The 25,212-nt window shown below is 40.0% G+C and overlaps 2 protein-coding genes across 9 annotated transcripts in view; one reads left to right on the forward strand and one right to left on the reverse strand.

Moving 5' to 3' along the window:
* The window catches only part of ALG9 (ALG9 alpha-1,2-mannosyltransferase), an 89,153-nt gene that overhangs the window by 61,903 nt on the left and 2,038 nt on the right, over positions 1 to 25,212 (reverse strand). For 6 of the 8 annotated variants that reach the window (XM_002822457.6, XM_003777885.4, XM_063711372.1 and 3 more), the window contains exons 3-9: positions 24,264 to 24,398; positions 20,836 to 20,906; positions 16,216 to 16,304; positions 13,309 to 13,444; positions 9,366 to 9,453; positions 9,097 to 9,202; positions 293 to 415 (exon numbers count right to left, since the gene is read on the reverse strand). In XM_002822457.6, coding sequence (XP_002822503.3) covers positions 293 to 415; positions 9,097 to 9,202; positions 9,366 to 9,453; positions 13,309 to 13,444; positions 16,216 to 16,304; positions 20,836 to 20,906; positions 24,264 to 24,398 — 748 coding nt within the window. The remainder of the gene's footprint in view (positions 1 to 292; positions 416 to 9,096; positions 9,203 to 9,365; positions 9,454 to 13,308; positions 13,445 to 16,215; positions 16,305 to 20,835; positions 20,907 to 24,263; positions 24,399 to 25,212) is intronic. The other 2 variants (XM_054525058.2, XM_054525056.2) reach the window with 1 other exon arrangement.
* LOC112135444 (guanine nucleotide-binding protein G(I)/G(S)/G(O) subunit gamma-5) lies at positions 19,903 to 20,113 on the forward strand. Its single transcript, XM_054525064.1, has one exon. It carries the CDS (start codon positions 19,903 to 19,905, stop codon positions 20,107 to 20,109), a length of 207 nt encoding a protein of 68 aa, XP_054381039.1. The 3' UTR covers positions 20,110 to 20,113.

The following is a 25,212-nucleotide window of genomic DNA, read 5'->3' on the forward strand; positions in this document are numbered from 1 at the left end:
CTGAGATTTTATAAATATTTTTACTTCCCTGGGTGATTGTGTAAATTATATTGACTTCCTCACTTAAAGCAATAATAAAGCTCTTCCTCCTGTCAATTTAATTTGCCACAATTCACCAAATCTTCACAAGGGTTCAATGGATCAACAAACACAGACTGAAAATTCAGTAAGCCAACCATTTCCATAGGAAGAATGTGGAAAATAAAGTAAGTAGGATTTTCCTTCAGTTCTTGGTATACACCATCACTTGCTCTTTCCTCCCAAAACACCTACCATCTCTTATGCCACTCACCATGAAATCTCTGCAGCAGGTATTCCATAAGAGAAGTCAGTGGTAGGACTAGGAGGGCCAAAGCAAAGGCTACATTGAAATTCAGAAATCCATTAATTAAATAGAAATACCAGGGTTCTGTACCTGAGGGAGACATAAAGGTAAGAAATCATTAGTGGGTGCCTTTAACACCTATTATGGTGCTTGACATATAATGTTTTTTGTTGGAGTGACACTGATGATCCTATGCCTCATGGGAATGAGAGTCCACAGCCCACTCTTCCCATGCTAAGCCACACAAAAGAAGCACAAGAACAGAAAATGGAAGAGAATGGGATTGGTCATGAGGATTTAGGGGGAAATCAAGTTTCAAATAGTTGGCTGTATTTTCTGTACTGACCACTATATCTAGCCCAAATTGCTATGCCCAAATGGAACTAATACTTTTGAGAAGCACCAAGTAATTTAAATAGCTTTAGAGCCACATAGGGCTAAAATAATAAAACTGCCATTTCAATTTAACTATTCTCTCAACATCGCGCAGACCAAAGGAAAGAGTGATAAAAGAACTTAGTTGGTGGCTGGGTGTGGTGGCTCCTGCCTCTAATCCCAGCTACTAGGAAGGCTGAGATGGGAGGATTGCTTGAGCCCAGGAGGTTAAGGCTGCATGGGCTGTGGTTGTGCCACTGCACTCCAGCCTGGGTGACGCAGTGAGACCCTGTCTCAAATAAAAATAAAAATAAGGAACTTAGTTTGAGCTATTCAGGCCTCTCCCATTTTGTTTTCACCTGCTTGTCCCGTTTACATTCTAGCATCTTTCCCCTTGATATGCTCAACCACTATTTTATAGTCGCGTACATTGGGCAACATGTGTTTGGTATAAAGCAACAACCCGTTTTTCTTAGATCATGTTCAGAGACCCAGGCCTTGCTGAGAAGCTTTAAGGATTCAGAATGAAACAAAATCACTAAAAACACAAGCCTTACTCACACTATTTTTTATTCTTTAACTCAAAATCCTTACACCCAAATGATGAGAAACAGACCCCCTCTGCACATTTAGCAGGTTTTTCATCTGCTTTTCCCCTCTGTATGATTACTTCAATCAAGCAGTGAATGACACATGCGGGTTTTAATCACTGTGTGTTGTGACACCCGCCTTGCACCATAGCAATTTCCTGCAATCAGCATTGCTTAAAAGGGTAATCAGAAGGCAGAGGAATAGTCAGAAAAACCTGACATTCTTGCAGCTTGCACAGCAAAATAAGATTAGAAACCAAACCCATAATGCTAGAAACATTTAGGGGAGAAGTAAGAGGGAGGGAGGTTACACTAAGGGAAAGTTCAAGTTCAACTGTGCGTCACCTTTGGAGGAGGCTCACTCCTTCCTGTCTCAATACAATGATAGAGATTATTCATGAACAGAGGTCCTATTCCAGGCCCAGTTCATTAGGGACATTTTAATCTTGTATTCTTTACAAATATGCATTTGGGTTATAGAAAACTAACGGATGGTTTTATTTTCAAATCAAAAATGTCTTCTCTGAATCTTAATTAGAATTTAACAACATATTTTTTAAACTGAGTCCTTTAGGATCCAATTTCCAGAGAGGTAAGCTTTTGCACAATCCTCTCCTGACCACCAGTGCAGAGGCAGTGCTAGCAACCTCTGACTCACCTTTTTCTTAGCAGGATTCTGGAAATCTGAGCTTGTGAAGAAAAACCATAGAGTGACCAGACAGAAACGGGGTTATCCTTTCTATTATCTATTACAGATGTTAAGCACCAATAGGAAAAAGCCACTTGTCTCTTTGATATTTGCAAATACAGACTTTTTTTTCGGGAAAGCACTTTAGCTTCCAGAAAATATTTGTCTCTAACACAATTTACTATACCCTCCTGTTACAGCTATCTTTTTATCTAGGTATACTGTACTCTGAGATGAGGAAACAAAAGTATTAAGCAGGTAAATGCAATCATTTTTATGTATTCAGAGCTCATAAATCAAGTTTCCAACTAGGCTGTGAACATTTCATAATAGACTGTTATTTCCCTGAAAGATGGGGCAAAAACTGGGGGATAAGCCAACAGTGAAGAAGGTTCAAGTGTCAACAGTCTTAAAAACAAGGGCAAAAGGGAACAAAAAGAGTGACTTCTATCAGCCAGAGTCCTCCCCTGCTTGATGACACATCTGCCTTAGGAAAGAAAAGGGTATATAAACTTTTATCTCTTTTCAGGGAGATATTCAACGCTGCTGCTCAGAAAACATCAGAGCTGAACTATGCAAAAAACCATGTCAGAATGACAAGCTAAACACTGAAGTGGTGCAAGATGTTTAGGTGAAGGAAAGCTAGCAGCAGGGTCTCTGCAGGGAGTGACTCACCCATCCTCCTCTTTATGGAAAGTGCCTCAAGTCCTTTCAATCAAATGAGCTAAGGGAAGCTTTCAAAGAAGCTAAAAGAAGGGATAATGTTTACTGCTCCATAGATTGAATGAAGGAGAACTACTTCCCAAAGTTATAATTTTATAGAACTGTAGGAACTAAATCATAGTAAGTCATCCTTATAAATGTCAAATTTGTACCACCCAGAGGGAAAAGCCACTAAGTTCAAGAGAAATGATTAACAAAAGAGCAAAGGCTCTAGAACAGTTCTGGCTGGCAGTGAATTCTAAGCAGGACTGATAAGACCCTACTGGGGCTTCTTCCTCCGCCACTGCAATTATGGAAACCTGTGGGCCTCCCAACAGAGGGCATTTGCGGGTATCGTCTGAAACTTTCCATCCAGTGATCAGACAGATGTTGATAAAACACATAAACAGGCAATGGGATCCTGCCCTAAGCTGCAAAGTGGCAACCTGAGCAGACTCACTGTTCTTTCTGAGGCAAGAGTATTTCCTGTAAGTGTATTCCCATGCCTTCTCCAGGCCTGTGCACTCCTCAGCAGAGAGCACCACTCTTCACTCACCAGACAAAAATACTTGCCAGCATCAACATCTGAGAACTTGAAATGTTATGAGGGGCAAAATCAGTAACAAGACCAATCACTTTCTTTCCTGCAACACTAAATTTCACCTCTTGATCTCTGACCCCACAGAGACGTTTTGCCTAAGACTTCGCAATTCTAGTCTATCCTATTCTAAATTTTCTAAGTGCCAAGTGTTCTTTACCTTATCCAAACACTACTTCTTTCTTCAACAAAAGGGTCTGGTACAGCGCTCCCATGTAAAAGGAGAACTTGCCAGTGTGCATGTCACTCTGCCACTCAAGCTCGCTAGGGGCTCCTGATCACTTTCCAAGCCAAAATGCACAAACCTTCAAAGGTATAATTTTCCATCTATTCTATAGATTGGATCCTATCTTCTCCCACCCTCAACTCATGCTCTCTGCTTTAGTAAGCTTATTCTATGGTAAAGTCTCAGTAGCCAAACTCCAGGGTTTTGCTAAGGGTCTTGTTTTCAGTGCAAAGAACACGGGCTTTGAAGTCAGACAACACTAGACTCTTATCCCACTTTTGCTACTTTTTTAACTATGTGGCATACTCCTCACCATCTCAACCTCAGTTTCTTCATCCAGGAATACAGATAAATAATGCCTGTCTCAGAGTGTTTTGAGTGAAAGAAGACAGTATGTGAATAACTTCTGACACACAGTAGGCATTCAATAATCAGAACATATTGTAATTAATATCTTTCAAAATGTACTCCCTTTATTTCCCCCAGCTTCAAATGAAAGGTGTCAGCTCAAGTCTAGAATGTCTCACTAATACATGCTACCTAGCCAGGAAAGTATAGAAAGGTCCCTTTGAAAACCAGGAACAGTTTGTGACCAGCCTGACCAACATGGAGAAACCCCGTCTCTACTAAAAATTAGCTGGGCGTGGTGGCACATGCCTGTAATCCCAGCTACTCGGGAGGCTGAGGCAAGAGAATTGCTTGAACCCAGGAGGCAGAGGTTGCGGGGAGTCGAGGTCACCCCACTGCACTCCAGCCTGGGCAACAAGAGCAAAACTCCATTTCGAAAAAAAAAAAAAGAAAAGAAAACCAGGAACAATAGAAAGGGTAAATATTTATATGATTATAACCACAATGGAGTGATTGAAATCATCTTGCTCATGTCTGAATAGTTTCTACCTAAAATCCAACCAATGCTGTAAAAATAAGTTTTTATAAAGAACTCAATATTCAATCTTTTTGCTTCAGCAGTCCCTATATTTGACATTCCATTTGTCAGAAATGTACCCCCCTAGCATTTACTAAGGACACTCTACTCTTCCTTCCAGGCTCAGCTCAAGAGCCACACCTTTCTTGACACCACCAGAAGGACATGCTCCTATGATTCCCTGTCTTTCCCCTGTAGCACATAAGACACTGTCCTCTAATTATCTATTTGTGTGTCTGCAGCCTAATCAGACAGTAAGTACTATGAGGAAACAAGATTAATGCTCAAAAGCAATTTATTCAATGTTTCTTTCTTTCTTTCTTTCTTTTTTTTTTTTGAGACAGGGTCTCCCTCTGTCACCCAGGCTGGAGTGCAGTGGTGCAGTTTCGGCTCACTGCAACCTCTGCCTCCCGGGTTCAAGCAATTCTTGTGCCTCAGCCTCCTGAGTAGCTGGGATTAAAGGCATGCACCACCACGCCCAGCTAATTTTTGTATTTTTAGTAGAGATGGGGTTTCACCATGTTGGCCAGGCTGGTCTTGAACTCCTGGCCTCAAGTGATCCGCCCACCTCGGCCTCCCAAAGTGCTGGGATTACAGATGTGAGCCACTACACCTGACCTTCAATGTTTCTTTAACTGAAGTCCATTTGTCCATCCAGTCAAGAAATATTAATAGGCTTAGTATGTTCTTATACATGAGAAACAGCACTAAGAGATGTATGCAAAAACTATCTTTTTTCCTGTTTTTAAATTGTATTTATTTTAAGTTCTAGGGTACATGTGCAGGATGTGCAGGTTTGTTACATAGGTAAACTTGAGCCATGGTGGTTTGCTGCATAGATCAACCCATCACCTAGATATTAAGCCCAGCATGCATTAGCTATTATCCTGATGCTCTCTCCCTCCCTCCGCCCCCTCCACAGGCCCCAGTGTATGTTGCTCCCCTCCCTGTGTCCATGTGTTCTCATCGTTCAGCTCCCATTTATAAGTGAGAAGATGTGGTGTTTGGTTTTCTGCTCCTGTGTTAGTTTGCTGAGGATAATGGCTTTCAGTTCAATCCATGTCCCTGCAAATGACATTATCTTGTTCCTTTTTATGGCTGCATAGTATTCTATGGTGTATACAGCCCAATGCATTTTTAATTTTCAGATAAGAAACCGTGTGCTTAACATAGCTAATGAGGCACCTGGAGCAGGAGACTCTTGTAAAACAACCAAAACAATGCCAAATAGTGCCCAACATGTAATAAAGTGAAAGAGCTAGCATTTCCAATACAAAAGACATGCTATCTAGCTGTCTGACAATTTTACTGCCTCAAAACATCTAGTAAAATACAAGTCTTTTATATACACTGAATGGCCTCACCAATTAAAATAAAATTAGCTGACAATCATGAAGTACTTTTTGATTTAAAAAGTATTTTATTTATATCTATTATAGTATTATTATTTGGTATCACGAAAATCTCAGGCTAGCACCACAACAGGTCTAACTAAAGTGATTCTATGATACAATAGTAAATGACACACTAATGTAACCCAATGGATACCCCAAAATTTATCCATTCATTGATTCTTGACAGATCTTTACTGTAAGTCTGGAATATACAAGGAATTCCTACTCCTAAGATGGAAGAAGTATTCTCTCTGCAGGCCTCCTAAACCAAAAAGGAGTTAACACTCTCAAAGAATGGAAATCAGGCCAGGCATGGTGGCTCATGCCTGTAATCCCAGCACTTTGGGAAGCTGAGGCAGGCAGATCATTTAAGGTCAGGAGTTCGAGAGCAGCCTGGCCAACATGGTGAAATCCCTGTCTCTACTAAAAATACAAAAATTAGCCAGGCATGGTGATGGGTGCCTGTAATCCCAGCTACTAGGGAGGCTGAGGCAGGCGAATAGCTTGAATCCGGGAGGCAGAGGTTACAGTGAGCAGAGATCGCGCCACTGCACTCCAGCCTGGGTGACAGAGCGAGATACTGTCTCAAAAAAAAAAAATTAAAAAAAAAGATCAGACAAAAATTTTTTTTTTTTTTTTTTTTACCAAATTCAAAGATGAGGTAAAGGCACACAAATCCTGCCATCAAGGAACAACTGCCTAAAGTCTGGCTGACTGCAGCACTGTGTCAGTCCTGTTCATTGTTGGTATGCCAATTCTCTCTGTTTCAACAAAGTTTTTGCTACCCCCAGGAAAGTGATCAGTTTCTGTACATCCAAAATAGCAAAATCTGAACTGAAGCTATCCCAGGTTCATTAAAGTAGGCAGAAAGAAGTCCCAAGGACTCTTTCCCTATTAAACGCTGACTGAAATGAACAGCAAATGCCAATATCCCAGGAAAGACTGGCCACTGCTCTAGTGGATCTCAAAACCTACCACAGGGGTTCCTGATTGACCCACTGTTAAACTAGCACTGTAAACTTACACCAGAATTTATTCCTTCTTTGCTACTTTCCCTACTACCCTGATTATTCCTATATTTAAGAGCTTCATCCCTGGGCGTGGTGGCTCATGCTTGTAATCCCAGCACTTTGGGAGGCCGAGACTGGTGGATTATCTGAGGTCAGGAGTTGGCAACCAGCCTGGCCAACATGGCGAAATCCCGTCTCTACTAAAAATATAAAAATTAGAAGGGCATGGTGGCGGGCGCCTATAATTCCAGATACTCAGGAGGCTGAGGCAGGAGAATTGCTTGAACCCAGGAGGGGAGGTTGCAGTGAGCAGAGATCACACCACTGCATCCAGTCTGGGTGACAAGAGCGAAACTCCGTCTCAAAAAAAAAAAAAAAAAAAGAGAGAGAGAGAGAGAGATTCATCAATCCAGAGGGATACAAAAAAATCTGTCACTTTTCATAAGTCTCTCACAAAAGGTTTTATAAAGAGTTAGAATATCCGTAACCCATTATAAAGGTGGAGAAGTCAATTTTTCAAAATTAACACAAATTAACTCAATTTATTCACCCACACAGAGTAGATATTGTGTTTCTAATAGGCTCTCTGTGAAACAATTTCTACTGTGCAGTCTAGATCTAAGATCTTTTATTGTCTTGTGAAATAGAATAAAATTTTACAAGTAAACTAAAACAAGAGGCAATCACAAACATGCAAACTCTCCCTAGCTAAAGGGAGACATCTAGAGGCAAAAGCTTAATACTGGGGCCTTTTCTCACACCCCTGGGGATCTTAGAGCCATAAAGGAGCTTTTTTAAAGTTCTTTCACTTAGTAATTATTCTCTAACTGTGCAGTTTGTGAATTCAATCCACTGAACAAAGCACTGCTTATCTTAACCTATTATTTGCCACCTAGAATGATAATATTCCCAAAATTCCAGGAGACTCAAGTAAATCTCATTCATATTCTTACTTTAAATCTCCTTATTCAATCTGTCGGTTCTATTGGCAAAATGGCACAGGCAAATGATGGACATGGCTAGTGACAAGACTTAAATTGACAGGGGTACAGATAGATACAATCTTAACCTGCCTCACAGCAGAACCCCACAGCAAGCACTTATACAGAATGTTCCAAGACCCTCAAAAGATTAAAGCCGAAGAAACTATAATTATTTTAATGAAAAAACTGCCTCTCTCGTGAAATGTTTGCTGACTTGGCTGATGTGATCCAAAAGATCTCTAGCTCATCCCCCCATTACTGCAACTAACTCAAATTCCTTCAGGGGCCAAATGAAACTGGCTGGTGGAGTGAAAGGCATCAGGGAAGGAGTGGAGATGGGGTAAACTGAAGACTGCATCCCCAGACTAAAGGCATTCCATTTTCTCTCTTAACCCTAAGCTGGTCAACTTCCCCAACCTCCCATGCTGACCCCAGCCCAGCCCCAGTCGCTGTAACTTCGTCTACAGATTTTCCAAACTTTCTCCCCAAATGCTAGAGTTGAAGTAAAGCAAATCTGGAAGAGAAAAAGTAACATCAAATGTGTGTATATATAGAAAATGTCTGGGCCGGGCACGGTGGCTCATGCCTGTAATCCCAGCACTTTGGGAGGCCAAGGCAGGTGGATCACCTGAGGTCAGGAGTTCAAGACCAGCCCGGCCAACATGGAGAAACCCCGTCTCTACGAAAAATACAAAAAAATTAGCCAGACGTGGTGGCAGGCTAATAGCTGTAATCCCAGCTATTCGGGAGGCTGAGGCAGGAGAATCGCTTGAACCCAGGAGGCGGAGGTTGCAGGCAGCCAAGATCGCGCCATTGCACTCCAGCCTGGGCAACAAGAGTCTCACTCCATCTCAAAAAAAAATGTCTGGGGTATACTCCCAGGTGTTAGTAATAGTTATATGGAGATGATAGTATTATGCTTTCATTTTCTTCTCCTATCATACTGATTTTTTAATAAGAAGAGAAAAAAGTAACTTTTAATTAAAAAAAAAAAAGCATCAAAAGCCATAGCATACCCAGAGTCCTCAAAACTCTGAAAGTGAAAATAACAAACAGGAAAAATAGAGACCAGTATTGGAATATCACATTAATCAAGGGGAAATATTTGAGTGGCTACATGTCATCACTGTGCTATACTCAGATGTCATTTTTAAATAGGAAAAGATAATATCAGCAAAGAAATGCTATATCTAATGATACGAGGCAACTGAATTAAAATGTTGAAGTTCAGGCAAATTAAGCTATCTCCTAACACTTGCCCAAATTTCACAAAGCCTTACCATAAAGATCAGGTCCATGAGGAGTAAAGACATTATACAAAACAATGTTGAGTGGTGCAATCACCAACTTCCCATAATAGTAGCTGTCAATGACCACCACAGGCACCTAAAACAGAGCAGAAAATAGTTTTGCTCTGGAAACATTCTCAAAATGCTAATAGGATAAACCTGAGAACGAAAAACAGAATAAACTCCTAATGTTCCTTTTTTCGCATCAAAGTTGCTTTCATTACAACTTTAGGACAAAGCAAGTAAAAAAGAAAACTCACCAGAAATAGTATGAGGGCCATCAGCGACCAATGAAAGAAACTCTTCCACCTGTGTTTCATGACCAGCAAATCAAAGGCAATGGGTAAACTATTTAACAGAGAAACAGAGTGGGGAGTTAAATAAATACTGACAGAGACAGGTCAGATTCACACATACCTCATGCTGAACTGAGAATAAAATGCCTCTGCCAGTTATAGTGAGGGAAGAAACCTGGTATGTGAGAGGATGTCGTCACAGGACCTATCAGAGTGCTCTGTATCCCACTGATGCACAAGAAATAGAATTACTGAGCTGCTGGAATGAATTCCATTTTATACACATTTATGGGTAACAGAAATTTAAAATATAAGTATATGTGCCCTACTGTCTTACACCCACCCTGCCAAATAAATAAGTACTAACCTCTCCCTTCCATGATTTACTAGGATTTTAGTAATAATGTTATTACAGACTTTTTTTTTTTTTTTGAGACAGGGTCTCACTCTATTGCCTAGGCTGGAGTGCAGTGGTGCAATCTCAGCTCACTACCACCTCCATCTCCTAGGTTCCAGCATTCTCCTGCCTCAGCCTCCCGAGTAGCTGGGACTACAGGCACACACCATCAGCCCCGGCTAATTTTTTTTTTTTTTTTTTTTTGAGACAGAGTCTCACTCTGTCACCCAGGCTGGGTGTAGTGGTGTGATCTTGGCTCACTGCAACTGCCGCCTCCTGGGTTCAAGCAATTCTCCTGCCTAAGCCTCCCAAGTAACTGGGACTACAGGTGTGCACCACCACACCCCGCTAATTTTTTTGTATTTTTAGTAGAGACGGGGTTTCACCATGTTGGCCAGGCCGGTCTCAAACTCCTGACCTCAGGAGATCTGCCTGCTTCGCCCTCCCAAAGTGCTGGAATTACAGGCATAAGCCACCACGCCTGGCCCCATCTTTGAATTTATATGGCATCATCATCTCTATCATTGATTTAGCAATGTCATGTGCTGTCACAGTACCTCTTCTGTGATTTGAACCTCCATGTTGTTATGTAAATTCCGCATAACATTTTACGTTTTTATTTTTTGTCACCCCAACTACTTCCATTTCCATAGCACCTGTATTTCTCCTTTGATAAGTCATACTTTTAATTACTTGTCCAATATCTGTCTTTCCTACTAAAATGTTAAGTTCCAAAAGGGCAGGAACCATGACTGTCTAATTTCTAAAATATCAGCAGTATCTAGCACAAAGCATTCAATGAATGACAGTATACTGATTGCTAACTGACTAATTGTGATCCTGAAATCACTTATCTTGGTAAAGGCGGACTCATCGAAATGTGGCACCCAAGAGGTATTTGAGGAACTCAGTGAAATTCAATGTAGATGAAATAGAGAATGAAAGAAATGGAAGAACTGACAAAAAGAAGCTGGAAAAGTAAAAGGAAGACCATGCAGGGATTTCTGTGTTATCTTTGAGTTTGGATACCACAGGGCAGGGGTTGGTAAACTTTTTATTTAAAGGACCTGACAGTATATATTTTAGGCTCTGCAGGCCACATATGTTCTCTGTTGCATAGTCTTCTCCCTCTGTGTATGTTTGTTGTTTTTTAAAAACCCTTTAAAAACGTAAAAACTATTTAGTTGTTGGGCTATACAAAAACAGGCCAGTCGGCCAACCTCCATGACATAAAGCAATGCAGAAGCTACCATAGAGTTTAAAACAGGGAGGTGATACAACCACATCTGCATTTGAGGAATATAACTCTAGTGGAGTTTGGAGAGGTGATTTACAGGGGCCAAGACTAGAGAGGAGGAGATCGTTTAGGAGGCCGTGTAGTGATCCAGGAACAAGAGGGAGTGAAGACAAGTAATCAGATTCAAAAGATATTCAGGAGATACAACCAATTAACACTGATGGGAAAGAGAGAAGAGTCACAGACAATTTTCAGGTTTCTGGGTCAGTACTGAGGAGACAGCAGTACTATTTACTGGAATAGAAACACAAGTAAAGGAACAGCTATGGAGAGAAGATAATGAATTCAGCAGCTATCTACTCAGCAGCTGGGAATACATGAATGAAGCTCAATCAAGAGAGATAACTGGACTAGACATTAAGCTATGGGAATCACCAAGATGGCTGAGAGATAGCAGAAAGTACAGAAGAGGACCTAAGATACAATCCTGAGGAATATGAAAATCTGAGAATGTGCAAAATAGAATAGAAGAAAGGAATGGAGATGAGGAAACCAGCCTTTAAAAGGCAATTACGAAAACTTAAAATGGCCTATTCTCTAACTCCCCTTATAAAAATTTACCCCATAGGTAAATTCCCACAAGTGCACAAAGATATCTGTATAATAATGTTCACTGGGCCGGACACGATGGCTCACACCTGTAAACCCAACACTTTGGGAGGCCGAGACAGGCAGATCACGAGGTCAGGAGTTTGAGACCAGCCTGGCCAATATGGTAAAACCTCGTCTCTATTAAAAATACAAAAATTAGCTGGGCGTGGTGGCATGCGCCTGTAAACCCAGCTACTTGGGAGGCTGAGGCAGGAGAATTGCTTGAGCCCAGGAGACGGAGGTTGCAGTGAGCCAAGATCGTGCCACTGCACTCCAGCCTGGGTGACAGAGTAAGACTCCATCTCAAAAAAAAAAAAAAAAAAAAAGAAAAGAAAAAATTGTTCACTGAAGCATTGGGTATAACAGTTAAAAAATGAAAACCAAATGTCTACCAATAAGGCAATAAGTAAATCATGGAATGTTATGCAACCAATATAAACAATTATATAAATTTAATATGTAGAATACCTATATATATACAGAATAATTCCATTTGTTTTAAGAATGCAGATAGGTATGTATACAAGTATTTATATACACAGCATAATTTTTCTGGAAAGATATATACCAAACTATTAGCAGTGACTATCTTTGAGGATTGAGCTAGCGGAGAAGAAAATTAGGAATTGTTTTTACCTTATACAATCTGGTACTTACTTTTTTTTTTACAATAAAGATATAATCCTAAAATAACCTTAGCATCAGATTAAAATATTTTCCTAAACTACCTGTGGTACAGGTAAGAAATTAAGGTACCACACACTAGAACAGAAGTAGTGGGAACAAAGAGTATACAATGAGCTTGGTGGAAAAAAAGACGCTGGGGACAAGAAAGAAGGAAGACTGGGCCAGCACAGTGGCTCACGCCTGTAATCCCAGCACTTTGGGAGGCCAAGGAGAGCAGATCACATGAGGTCGGGAGTTCAAGACCAGCCTGACCAACATGGAGAAACCCCATCTCTACTAAAAAATACAAAATTAGCCAGGCATGGTGGCGCACACCTGTAGCCCCAGCTACTTGTGGGGCTGAGGCAGGAGAATCACTTGAACCCAGGAGGCGAAGGTTGTGATAAGCCAAGATCGTGCCATTGCACTCCAGCCTGGGCAACAAGAGTGAAACTCCGTCTCAAAATAAATAAATAAATAAAAATAAAGAAAGAAGGAAGACGGGAGGAAACTCAGATTTCAAACCCGAGTGAGTGAAAAAATTCACAGAACAGGGTGGTGCCGCGTGGAGAAAACATCAGCTATAGAGTCAAAAAGGCCTGGATTCAAAAGCAAACATAATCTTAAAGGTAAATTATTCAAACTCTCAGAGTCTACTTTCTCATTTATAAAGTACTAATAATTGTATTTCTCCTGCAGAGTTGTTGTAAGGTTTCAAGATAAGGTTTACAAAGGGTTTCACTGTGCCTAACACATAGCAGATGCTCAATGGTCATTATTCTTATTAGAATTAATCATAATAGTAAGTGCTAAGAGAAATATTCTTCCATTTCCCAGAATCTTTGAAAGCCCAGTTGATTAACTTCAGATTCTATGCAGACAATACGGAGCTAATCCAACATTAAGATTTACTGTATGCCCAGAGATATATGGGAGAAGAACTGTTAGTTTCTTACCCAAGAGCTGCACTGAATGGCCAGCCTAAGATAGCCCCAGCTGCTACTCCCAGCACAGCAATGGAAGTCTTGTCCATATACCATCCAGTCATGGCTATCAACGTAGTGTACATACAGAAGCTACTAGGAAGGAATGCTGCAAGAGTAAAGAAGTGAAAAAAGGCAGGAGGACAAGAGCTCGAGGTTAATTAGGTATCAATTAAAAACTGATTAAAAATTTACCTACATTATAAAATGTCAATAAACAGGTACATAATTGGGGAAATGCTATATTAGAAAGGACAGCAAAGTGATATTCTTTTTTAAAAAAATAAAGTTCAATGACTTATTTTTCTCACTCCTGGTTTTTTGTTTTTTTTTTTTTTAGACGGAGTCTTGCTCTATCACCAGGCTGGAGTGCAGTGGTGGGATCTCAGCTCACTGCAACCTCTGATTCCCTGGTTCAAGCGATTCTCTTACCTGAGCCTACCGAGTAGCTGGGATTACAGGCACGTGCCACCACACCCAGCTAATTTTTGTATTTTTAGTAGAGACGGGGTTTCACCATGTTGGCCAGGCTGGTCTCGAGCTCCTGACCTCGTGATCTGCCTGTCTCGGCCTCCCAAAGTACTGGAATTACAGGCGTGAACCACCGCACCTGGCCTCTCCTTCCTGTTTTTTTAGGTACCAACCCAATTATACAATTCTAACCATGTAATTCCTCTCCCAGCCTACACCTCAAATCAAAAGCTCATAGAATTCCACGCTCCCCAGGAACACCCCATGATTATATTTCCAGGAAGGGAACATGCTTTAAAAGACTTAGAGCCATTGCTGACAATTTACTTCTGAAGAAGCTTATCTTCCATTGGTCTTTTGAGACTGTCCTGGTCCTAACCTCTAGCCCCAGAAATTCTAGAAAGCCTCCTCAAGGGCCAGATATTGTATGGCAGCAATGCTTTGCACTCTCTATCTGCTGACACAGATAATCTGGCCTTTAAATAGCCCCCTAATTGGTTCCATCTACCTCAACCTTGTTGCATACAGCAGAGGACAGAGTACAGGGTCTCTGGAACAGAAACAATTGATTAAAGTGTTTCTAGTAACTCTGAACAAAAATGCAGATCTGCCTCTTCTGCTGCAGAAAGTCTGAATCAGTAGGGAAGAAAAATCAGTATCAACTACAAAACAACCACAATTAATAGGCAGTGAGGTTTTTTTAAACTCAGCAAAGGGTTCAGAGGCTCTGTATGAAAAGATGCCTTCAACTTATCTGTGTCTCAAATGAGACTACAAAACTAAAGATATTCTCAGGAATTTTCTACATATAAAGATCAATTGTAGGAGTAGCAGGCCAGGCACAGTGGCTCATGTCTTTAATCTCAGTACTCTGGGAGGCCAAGGTCGGGGGGGACTGCTTGAGGCTAAGAGTTTGAGACCAGCCTGGGCAACACAGTGAAACTCCATCTCTACAAAAAACTTTAAAATTAGCCAGGCATGGTGATGCATGCCTATAGTCCTAGCTACCTGGGAGGCTGTAGTGGAAAGACTGCTAGAGCCCAGGAATTCAAGGCTGCAGTAAGCTATGATTGTGCCACTGCACTCTAACCTGCCTAGGTGAAGAGCAAGACCTTGTCACTTGAAAAGAAAAGAGGCCAGGTGCGGTGGCTCACACCTGTAATCCCAGCACTTTGCCGGTGGATCACGTGGTCAGGAGTTTGAGAACAGCCTGACCAACATGGTGAAACCCCATCTCTATCAAAAATAAAAAAATTAGCTGGGCGTGGTGGTGCACGCCTGTAATCCCAGCTACTCAGGAGCCTGAGGCAAGAGAATTGCTTGAACCTTGGGAGGAGGGGGTTGCAATGAGCCGAGATGGCATCACTGCACTCCAGCCTGGGCAAACAGAGCAAGACTGTCTCAAAAAAAAAAAGAAAAGAAAAGAAAAAAAAAAAAAGTAGTAGGAAAGCAACTTAAAAAACATGTGAGGTACGCCCTTTACCAATAAATGTCAAATAATAATGATGCCATCCAAAGCTGTCAGTTCCAGCTGCAGTGTAGAGGACAAAGGGGGCAGAGGAATCTGAGGGTAGAGCACAGATGCATTTAGGATAGGCTCTCAAAGTCACTCTGGAGTACAGCCCTGATATCTCTGCAGAACAACATCAATTTTGATATATTCAATAAGGGAAAAGTAAGCATATAATTTTGTGCCAGATACTATGTTTTTGTGTATACTCAGTGTATATACTAGATCCTGGTACACACAAGCAGAAACTAAAATTGAGACAATTATATCCAGTAACTTAATTTTTCTGGAGAACTGGGAATAGACTACCATTTGGCAGTGGACCACCCTGATTCAGCTTATACAACACAAATGTTCAATGGCAGCACAGTCTGAAAGCCAATGCTCTAGAGTGAGGTTTTTATTCTAAATTTCCAGAAGCTTATTATTAAAAGAAAGCCCAGCAGAAGATGCACATAGAATACATATCAAATAATGTATCATCAGTAGAAAAGAGAACCATCAACAACAAGGTCTTTATGTACAAATAACTTGCTTAAACAAAATAAAAGAATTACTTTATTTCCACTAATGGCCAAGAAAGGAAGTGGGTGGTTGATGCAAGAATGGAATAGAAAACATCCTGGTGAGACTATCAGCTCTACCATTTATGAATTTTGACTTTTAGTAAATCATTTCATCTACGTTTCAATGTCCTTACCTGCAAAAGTGAGAAAATATTTTTCTTACTTACATGGTAGGATTGTTACAAAGGTCAATCAAGATAATGTAGATAACAGTGCTCTGCAAATTATTAACATGTTCTACAAATATAACCTACATTTGGACAAATGCTTCCTTTAAACGCAACTGTGAACTATTGGTGAACCTGCAATTCCCTCATCTGCCCTTTTACTTACCTGATGATGAGCAAAACATGCCAGTGCTGAGAACCAAGAAGGCTAGCATCATTCGACTCACGTGCAACCCAAACTTCTTGCACACAGCCCTAGGAAAAAGGCAAAGACTATCAGCATTGAGAATATTAGGAATAGACATTTCAAATCAAAGGAGAAAAACACGTACCACAGATAACACTGAAGATCTAAAGTCAAACACAAAACTACCTTGTCAGGTTTGTTAGCAATTCACTGTGCATAAGAAACCCAAACATTCTTATTTCTGACACAGAAGAGAAGCTCCCTACCTAAAAGAAAATGTATTCTTTACATGCTAGGATTATATCTATCAAGTGGAAAATAGAATGATGTGGTGAAAAATAATAGACCTCAGATACAGGTGGGCACACATTCAAATTCTGGCTCTGCCACTTACTAGCAGTGGAACCCTACTCTGGTTGAATAATGTCTCTGTCTGATTCCTCAAGCATAAAATAATGATAATAATACAAACTTTGTAAGGTTTCTGTGAGGACAATGCAAGGAAAGGTGCTTAGGAGAGTGCCTGGCACATAGTTGCTCAATAAATGGTAGTTGTCAGAAAAAAAGGATAGAAGATAGATGAAAAGGTTTATAAGTGGTTAAATCAGTGTTTCTCAAACTTAGGCAATTACATATCTTCTTCTACTTCTTTCTTGTAGGTGTGAACCCCATAAATTAAATGTATTTAGGCATTATTACTGCTTCACTCAGTCAATGTTTGTTTGGACATACCCACGTGTTAGTCATTTCCTAGCTCAGATTCCTTATTGCATTTCAGAGCTTCTTTCTGAAATAATTTTGCTTTTTCCTAAGTACCTCTTTTAGAAGTTATTTCAATAAGAATCTGTTAATGATAAATTCTGTTTTTTTTTGGTTGGTTGGTTTCCTTTTTTTCCTTTCTTCCCCCCCCTCCCCCCACTCCGAGATAGGGTCATACTCTCTGTCACTCAGGCTGGAGTGCAGTGGCATGGTCATAGCTCACTGTATCCTTGAACTCCAGTGTTCAACGGAACCTCCTGCCTCAGCCTCCTGAATGGCTAGGAGTAACTGTGACTACAGGTATGTGCCATCACATCCAGCTAATTTTTCGTAGAGATGAGGTCTTGCTATGTTGCCCAGGCTGATCTCAAATTCCTGGGCTCAAGCAGTCCTCAATGATCCTCCTGCCTCAGTCTCCCAAAGCATTGGGATTACAGGCTTCTTCCTTTTTTTTTCCTTTCTCTCTTTTTTTTTAAACTGAAAAGTCTGTATTTAGCTCTCGGTCTTAAAAGATGGCTTAACCTAATATACAATTTTAGGATGAAAGTTATTTTCTCTCAGCACTTTGAAGATATTCTTTTTTGGTCTTCTGGCTGTTAAAAAGTCTTCTGTCAGTGTAACTGCCTAACACTCCTTTGTAGGTATTCTATTAGTTCTCTGACAACTTTTAAAATCTTTCTCTTTGTCTCTATTGTTTTACAGTTTCACTACACTAATTTTTTATGTATCTAGCTTGGAATATGTTAGGTTTACTAAATCCATGGATTAGCATCTTTTTTTCCCATAATTTCTAGAAAATTCTCAGCTATTAATACCCTTAATATTGCCTCTCCCCATTCTATCATCTCCTTCTATAATCTGATTAGATGTATATCAGTTCTTTCAACTCTGGCTTACACATTTCTTTCTTTTTTTTTTGAGAGAGAGTCTCACTCGCCCAGGCTGGAGTGCAATGGTGTGATCTTGGCTCACTGCAACTTCCGTCTCTTGAGTTCAAGTGATTCTCGTGCCTCTACCACCCAAGTAGCTGGGGCTACAGGTATGTGCCACCACACCTGGCTAATTTTTATATTTTTAGTAGAGATGAGGTTTCACCATGTTGGCCAGGCTGGTCTTGAACTCCCGACCTCAAGTGACCCACCTGCCTCGGCCTCCCAAAGTGCTGGCATTACAGGCATGAGCCACTGCGCCCAGCTGTGGCTTACACATTTCTTAACCTCTTCTATATAACCTTTTTTTTTTTTGGTCTCTCTGTACTGCATTTTGAGTAATTTATTTAAATCAATCTTCAAATTTACTAGTTTACTTATCAGAATGTCTAATCTGCTATTTATCTGCTGAGTTTTAAATATAAATATTATATACATATTATTGATATTATATAATATTACATATTATATGATTCTTGTAAGTTCTGATTTTTTAAAAAATTTATTTGGGCATCTCTTGTTTCTTGATCATGTTTTTGGTTCTTTTATTTGTTTGAAAATGTTAAATATACTTATTTTATATTTCTATTTCCCAATAAATGAAGTTTTTCAGGTGAACGTTCTGTTGACTGTTATATCTGCTGATTCTCACCCATAATGTTTTGCTCCCTTCTGTGCTCTGATTTATTTTTATAATAATTTCTTGTCCACTAGAACTTTATCTCTGGTAATTTTCAGACACTTGGGTTAAGGGTCCATTTCTCTAGAGAAATTTTTTGCCAGATGCCAGAGGTACTACCAACCCAGAACAATTTAAAATAAATTCTCGGCTGGGCCTGGTGGCTCACACCTGTAATCCCAGCACTTTGGGAGGCCAAGGCAGGCAGATCATGAGGTCAGGAGACCAAGACATGGTGAAACCCCGTCTCTACTAAAGGTACAAAAAATTAGCCAGGTGTGGTGGTGTGCACCTGTAATCCCAGCTACTCAGGAGGCTGAGACAGGAGAATTGCTTGAACCTGGAAGGCAGAGGTTGCAGTGAGCTGAGATCGCGCCACTGAACTCCAGCCTGGGTGACAGTCTCAAAAATAAAATAAAATAAATAAAATATAATAAAGTAAATTCTTAGCTTAGGGCTTAAAAGACCATGTAGGCAATCTGAATTCAGGCCAAAACCCATATGAAGACCAATTTATGGTTACAATCCTCAAAGGCAGCACTAGCTTTACTTTTTTTCCCTCCACTCACTCAGAGTCAAGGCCAAACATTTTTTAAAATCTGACATTTTTAGCTGTGGGAAGATTTTAAATAATGATCACTAAGTCCAAATACCTTTAAATATATTACCAAAGCATTATTAAAACAAGACGTTTGTTAGTTATCATGTAAAAAAGGTGGCTATATTTATTACTGGGACACTTAAATGCTTAATAGTCCCAACTACTATGCAATCAACTAATAGGTACTTTGTGAAAGACAATATACTGGGTGCAAATAAGAGCAGTGATATCCCACACCAGGAGTAGTTTATCAACTAAGCTGTAGGGCAGAGGCAAATCACAATCCTGTATCTTAGGACTGAAAATAGGGTTCTACCAAATCTTATCAAGTAAAGACCAGTTAGATAGTTTTTAACAGAATTAAAATGAATGACATAAGGATATGGTATTTATGACCTCAGAAAAGAAAACGATAATTAGAAGTACATTGTTCCCTTCAACTGCTGGTTTCAAACAAGAAGTCACACTTCAGATTTAATATCAGGAGCTACACGTGATGGGTGCATCAAAATCTCAGAAATCACCACTAAATATCTTATCCATTTAACCAAAACCCACCTGTACCCCAAAAACTATTGAAATAAAAAATTAAAAAAAGAAAAAGAAGAGAAAAATAAATAAAAGCAAGAAGTTTTCAGTCAGGCCCCACTGACCCACGACCCACCAACCCATGAATTGGCCCGGCCCTTGCGTGCACCATGTCTGGCTCCTCCAGCGTCACCGCTATGAAGAAAGTGGTTCAACAGCCCCGGCTGGAGGCCAGGCTCAACTGCATAAAAGTTTCCCAGGCAGCTGCAGACTTCAAACAATTCTGTCTGCAGAATGTTCAACATGACCCTCTGCTGACTGGAGTATCTTCAAGTACAAATCCCTTCAGACCCCAGAAAATCTGTTCTTTTTTGTAGTAAAATGAATTTCAAAAGTTTCCCAAACCACTTCTTATGATCCAGAGGATATTCAAAAGGGAGCTAAATTTGAAGCCTGTACAAAAGCTTCTCCCTGTAGCACATGCGCTATAATATACAAACTTCTACTTTCATCAGTCTTTAACATCTACCTCTCTGAATTTTCATGAATTTCTACTTCACAAGGGTAACTGTTTTACCCACACTGGCAGCAGCATACAGTAAAACTCAGTACGAAAAAAAAGTTTTCTTTCCCAGAAAAAAAAATATGTATATGGTATATATATCAGGAGTTAGAAGGAAAGTGTTTTCTATTTCTTCCTTTTTTCTTTTTTGAGATGGAGTTTTGCTCTTATCGCCCAGGCTGGAGTGCAATGGTGCAATCTCAGCTCACCACAACCTCCACCTCCCAAGTTCAAGTGATTCTCCTGCCTCAGCCTCCCGAGTAGCTGGGATTACAGGCATGCGCCACCACACCCAGCTAATTTTGTATTTTTAGTACAGATGGGGTTTCTCCATGTTGATCAGGCTGGTCTCCAACTCCCTACCTCAGGTGATGTGCCCGCCTTGGCCTCCCAAAGTGCTGGGATTACAGGTATAAGCCACCGCACCCGGCCAAGTATTTTCTATTTGTAATCACTGCCTAGACTATCATTATTGCATAGATAATCTATGCAATAATGGGTTTCCTCATAGCACTTTTAGAAGCAAAGTTGTTATACTCACTTGTAAAAGTAAAGTTCACAAATACAGCTCACAAAAGCCAGAAGACATCGCAAAAAGTAAAACACAAGAATCTAAAAGAAACCCAGAAAAAGAAAACAGAAGTCACAGATGTGAGCTAGAAAAACTCGTAAACATGAACCACTCTCATTTATTGTCAATAACACTGTAAACTGGTATAATTCTTTTGAAAAGCAACATGGATCAAGAATTTTCATATCCCTTGACTCAGTATCAGTATACCTACTTCTATCACTCCAGCTGGTGGGGGTTGGGAGGTAGAGCTCCATTCATGAAAATGTTAATTGCAGTTTTAGTAAGAACTGTTTCAAAAACTACAAAATATCCAATTATAGGGAAATGATTAAATAAACTGGGCTACATCTAGCTCATGGACAATTATACAGCTACTAAAATTTATGGTTACAAAGACAGTGAAAACATTCTTGCAATATAATGCTCATTCATTCAACAAGCACTTCTTCAACAACCAAAATATATCAGGTAGTGATTATGACAAAATATTAAGTGAAAATGTACAATACAATATTATTTATACATCAGTTACAGCTATGGACACTATATGCATATGGAAAGACTGGAAAGAAATGCAATAAAATGGCAAAAGTAGCTATAGCAACCTGGTAGATTTAGATGAGTATTTTTCCTTCTATCTTCCAAAGTTCTGTAATGTGGTTTTATTAATTTTATAATTGACATCAATTTAAAAAATAAAAATAATAAAATAGGGGTTATATTGAATAGCTTTACACCACAGAATACCATATGGTTAAGAGCAATGAATTTCTCAGAACATAAACACTACTTAAGATATAGCATAACCGGCCGGGCACGGTGGCTCATGTCTGTAATTCCAACACTTTGGGAGGCCAAGGCGGGTGGATCACCTGAGGTCAGGAGTTCGAGACCAGCCTGGCCAACATGGTGAAACCCCATCTCTACTAAAAATACAAAAAAATTAGCCAGGCATGGTGGCGGGCATCTGTAACCCCAGCTACTCGGGAGGCTGAGGCAAGAGAATTACTTGAACCTGGGAGTCGGAGGTTGCAATGAGCCGAGATTGTGCCACTGCACTCCAGCCTGAGCGACAGAGCGAGACTCCATCTCAAAAACAAACAAACAAACAAAAAAATGGGCCTACATGTGTGATCTCACTCCTGAGTGTACACTTCAGAGAAATTCACAAACAGGTCCATGAAGAGATCATACAAAGGTGCTTTCATTTGGGGTAGCAAGAGATTGAGAAGGTAGCTATCACTAGACGTGCCAATTGTTACCACACTGTCTCTCAGAAACAACCATCCTTCTCTACTCAGCGTTCTGATGCTGGGGCTAAGACTCTCTAAGCTACAATTCCTCTTTGCTGAATGGCTAGGAAAAAGGAGATCGGAAGTAAGAACAAGAGAAGAAGAGAAATCTTGCTTTCCATTTCACTTGCTGTGCACATCAGTGATGTAACAGGATTAGAGAAGAGGAAGAATTCTATGTTGAACACGTAAAATTTGAAGTGATGGTAGATAGCCAAATGGAAATAAAAACCCTCTGCATAGCACATTGTTAGTTTTCTACTGAGCCCTTCACCCTTTATTATTTTTCCTTTGACAAGTTCAGAAAAAAAAACCAGAAATGAGGCCAGGTGCAGTGGCTCACGCCCGTAATCCCAGCACTTTGGAGGCCAAGGCAGGCGGATCACTTGAGGTCAGGGGTTTGAGACCAGACTGGTCAACATGGTGAAACCCTGTCTCTACTAAAAATACAAAAAAATTAGCCAGACGTGGGGGCTCAAGCTTGTAATCCCAGCCACTCAGGAGGCTGAGGCAGGAGAATCACTTGAATCCGGGAAACGGAGGTTGCTGTGAGCTGAGATTGCACCACTGCACTCCAGGCTGGGCGACAGAGTGAGACTTCGTCTCAAAAACAAACAATACAAACAAACAAAAAAACAGAAATGAGATACTGGATAGGGAAGGGAGGGACAGTATTTTGTCACTTTCTGCAGGTGCTACCTTTCATTCTAAAATGTAAATGCAATCATACCTCTTTTTTGTCTGAAAACCTGTCAGTGGCTTTACATAACAGACTTGGGGGGGGAAAGAACAACAGTCTAATACCTTAATAGATCCTACCAGGTCTTGCAGAAATCTCAAACTGAATGAAAACAGTCCATCGATAGATTCCAACACCAAGATGACAGAGGTGTTAGAATTATCTGACAAAATTTAAAGCAGGCTTTGTAAAAATATTTCAGTGAATAATTAAGAATATGCTTGAAGCAAATGAAAAAGGAGAAGGTCTCAGTAAAAGAAATTAGAAGATATAAAGAAAAACTGAATGGAAATTTTAAAACTGAAAAAATACATAGAACAAACTAAAAATGCAATGGACAGGGTCAACATTGGAAGAGGGGACATAGGAAAGAATCAGTGAAGTGGAAGACAGAAGAACAGAAATTACTCAATGTGAACAACAGTTCATTCAGTTTGAGATCTTCCTGGTTCTTGGTATGACAGGTCATTTTCAGTTGAAAGCTGGACATTTTAGGTATTGCATTATGAGATTCTGGATTATTCATGGGCTCAGCACGCTTTCTTTGCACTGTTGTGCTCCTACAATCTTATTTAAGCCTTCTGTTTTAGCTGGCTTATTTTGATACTACTTCCCACTAACCCAGCAGGGAAAGAGCATTAGTGGGAAGTCTCTACCTTGTTACCGCCAAGTGGAGGTAGAACTCCAGGTTCCCTACCAGGCCTCCACTGACAATTGAGAGAAAATAAATTGAAAACAGATTCTCAGAGACCTGGGGGACTAATAACAAAAGATGTGACATTCACATCATCAAAGTTCCAGAAGAAGAGGGAACAGGACAGGGCTGAAAAAGTATTCAAAAAAATAAAAACTAAAACCTTTCCAAATTTGGCAAAAGGAATAAGCCTAAAGATTCAAGAAGCTAAATAAACTCCAAACAGGACAAACCCAAAGAAATCCACACCAAGATGCATCATAGTCAAATTTCTGAAAACTAATCAAGTTAGGTCCCAGTTAACACCTAATTATTTCTCAGCACTCTACTTAAATTAGACCCTCCTAATATGCTATTCCATCATACATTGTACTCTTCCTCCATAAGACCCCCATATTTAGAATTATTTGTTCAATGTTCATCTTCTCCACTAAACCACAAGTTTCATTAAGTCAGGGGCTTGGTTATTGTTATAGCCACAGCACTTAATACAGTGTCTGCCAAATAAAAGTTGTTTCATTAATGTTTGTTGAATGGTGAATGGATAAATGATTCTTCTTCAAAAAAAGTTCCCTTTTAACTTCCAATCTATTTTGTCCTTTTCTCAAAACTATACCAGAGACTCACCTCTTGATCAATTGTGATTGCTTCCAGGTTGGTCTGCCCTTACCTTATTAGTTTGTAGAATTCTTGCATGAAATGCAGCTGGCCAGGCATGAAGCAACAGGTAAGCATAGGAGCGAATGGCATATGCTGGGGAATATTCCCAAGTCTGAAACCCTTCCCCATAGATGAGGTAGTGTGTCTAAATACAAAACAGATAGATTCAGGGTTATACTGGCCAAAAATCTCTGTTAAGCGATGCAAGTGAAGTTTCTGAGCAGAAATATTAAAGACAAAGGCAGGCCAGGCACGGTGCCTCACACCTATAATCCCAGCACTTTGGGAGGGCAAGGCAGGCAGGCTGCTTGAGCCCAGTAGTTAAAGACAAGCCTGGGAAACATAGCAAAACCCCATCTCTACAAAAAAAAAAAAAAAAATAGCATGGTATGGTGGTGCATGCCTGTAGTCCCAGCTACTTGGGAGGCTAAGCCAGGAGAATCACTTGAGCCCGGGAATTAGAGGTTGCAGTGAACCCAGATCATGCCACTGCACTCCAGCCTGGGTGATCTGCAATTGATGGATAAAAAAGGAATCAAAATGATACAATATTTAAAATATTAAGACATTATAAATTTTACAAGATTGGTGTTTGGTCAACACTGAAAGCTTAAATTTTACCTTCTACTTATTTTTTCTCAATACTCGTTAGCCAAAACAGAAAACCTCTAAATTTTATATTTTCCTTAAACAACCTACACTTAACATTCTTCCTTCATTTTTTTAATTCAAAATGTGATCAGAAAATTTTACCTTTGAATTTTCTATAATAAAAATCAACAGGTAATGTGTAAATAAATAAATAGCAATAAAAGCATACTATTTAGTAACACTATTTTGGTAACCGTCAGAAACCATAACTTAAAAAGTGAAAAAAAGTGGTTGCCTCTGGAAAGTAGGATTTGGACACGAGAAGTGGAATAGAACGCTACTGTTTTTCCTTTAGGTATTTTAGTAGT

The sequence above is a fragment of the Pongo abelii genome, chromosome 9, assembly GCF_028885655.2.
Source record: "Pongo abelii isolate AG06213 chromosome 9, NHGRI_mPonAbe1-v2.0_pri, whole genome shotgun sequence".
NCBI classification, from domain to species: Eukaryota; Metazoa; Chordata; class Mammalia; order Primates; family Hominidae; genus Pongo; species Pongo abelii.

What these genes read in the sequence shown, in the direction of transcription:
- LOC112135444 (XM_054525064.1), top strand. Translation starts at nt 19,903, where the DNA reads ATGTCTGGCTCCTCCAGCGTCACCGCTATGAAGAAAGTGGTTCAACAG.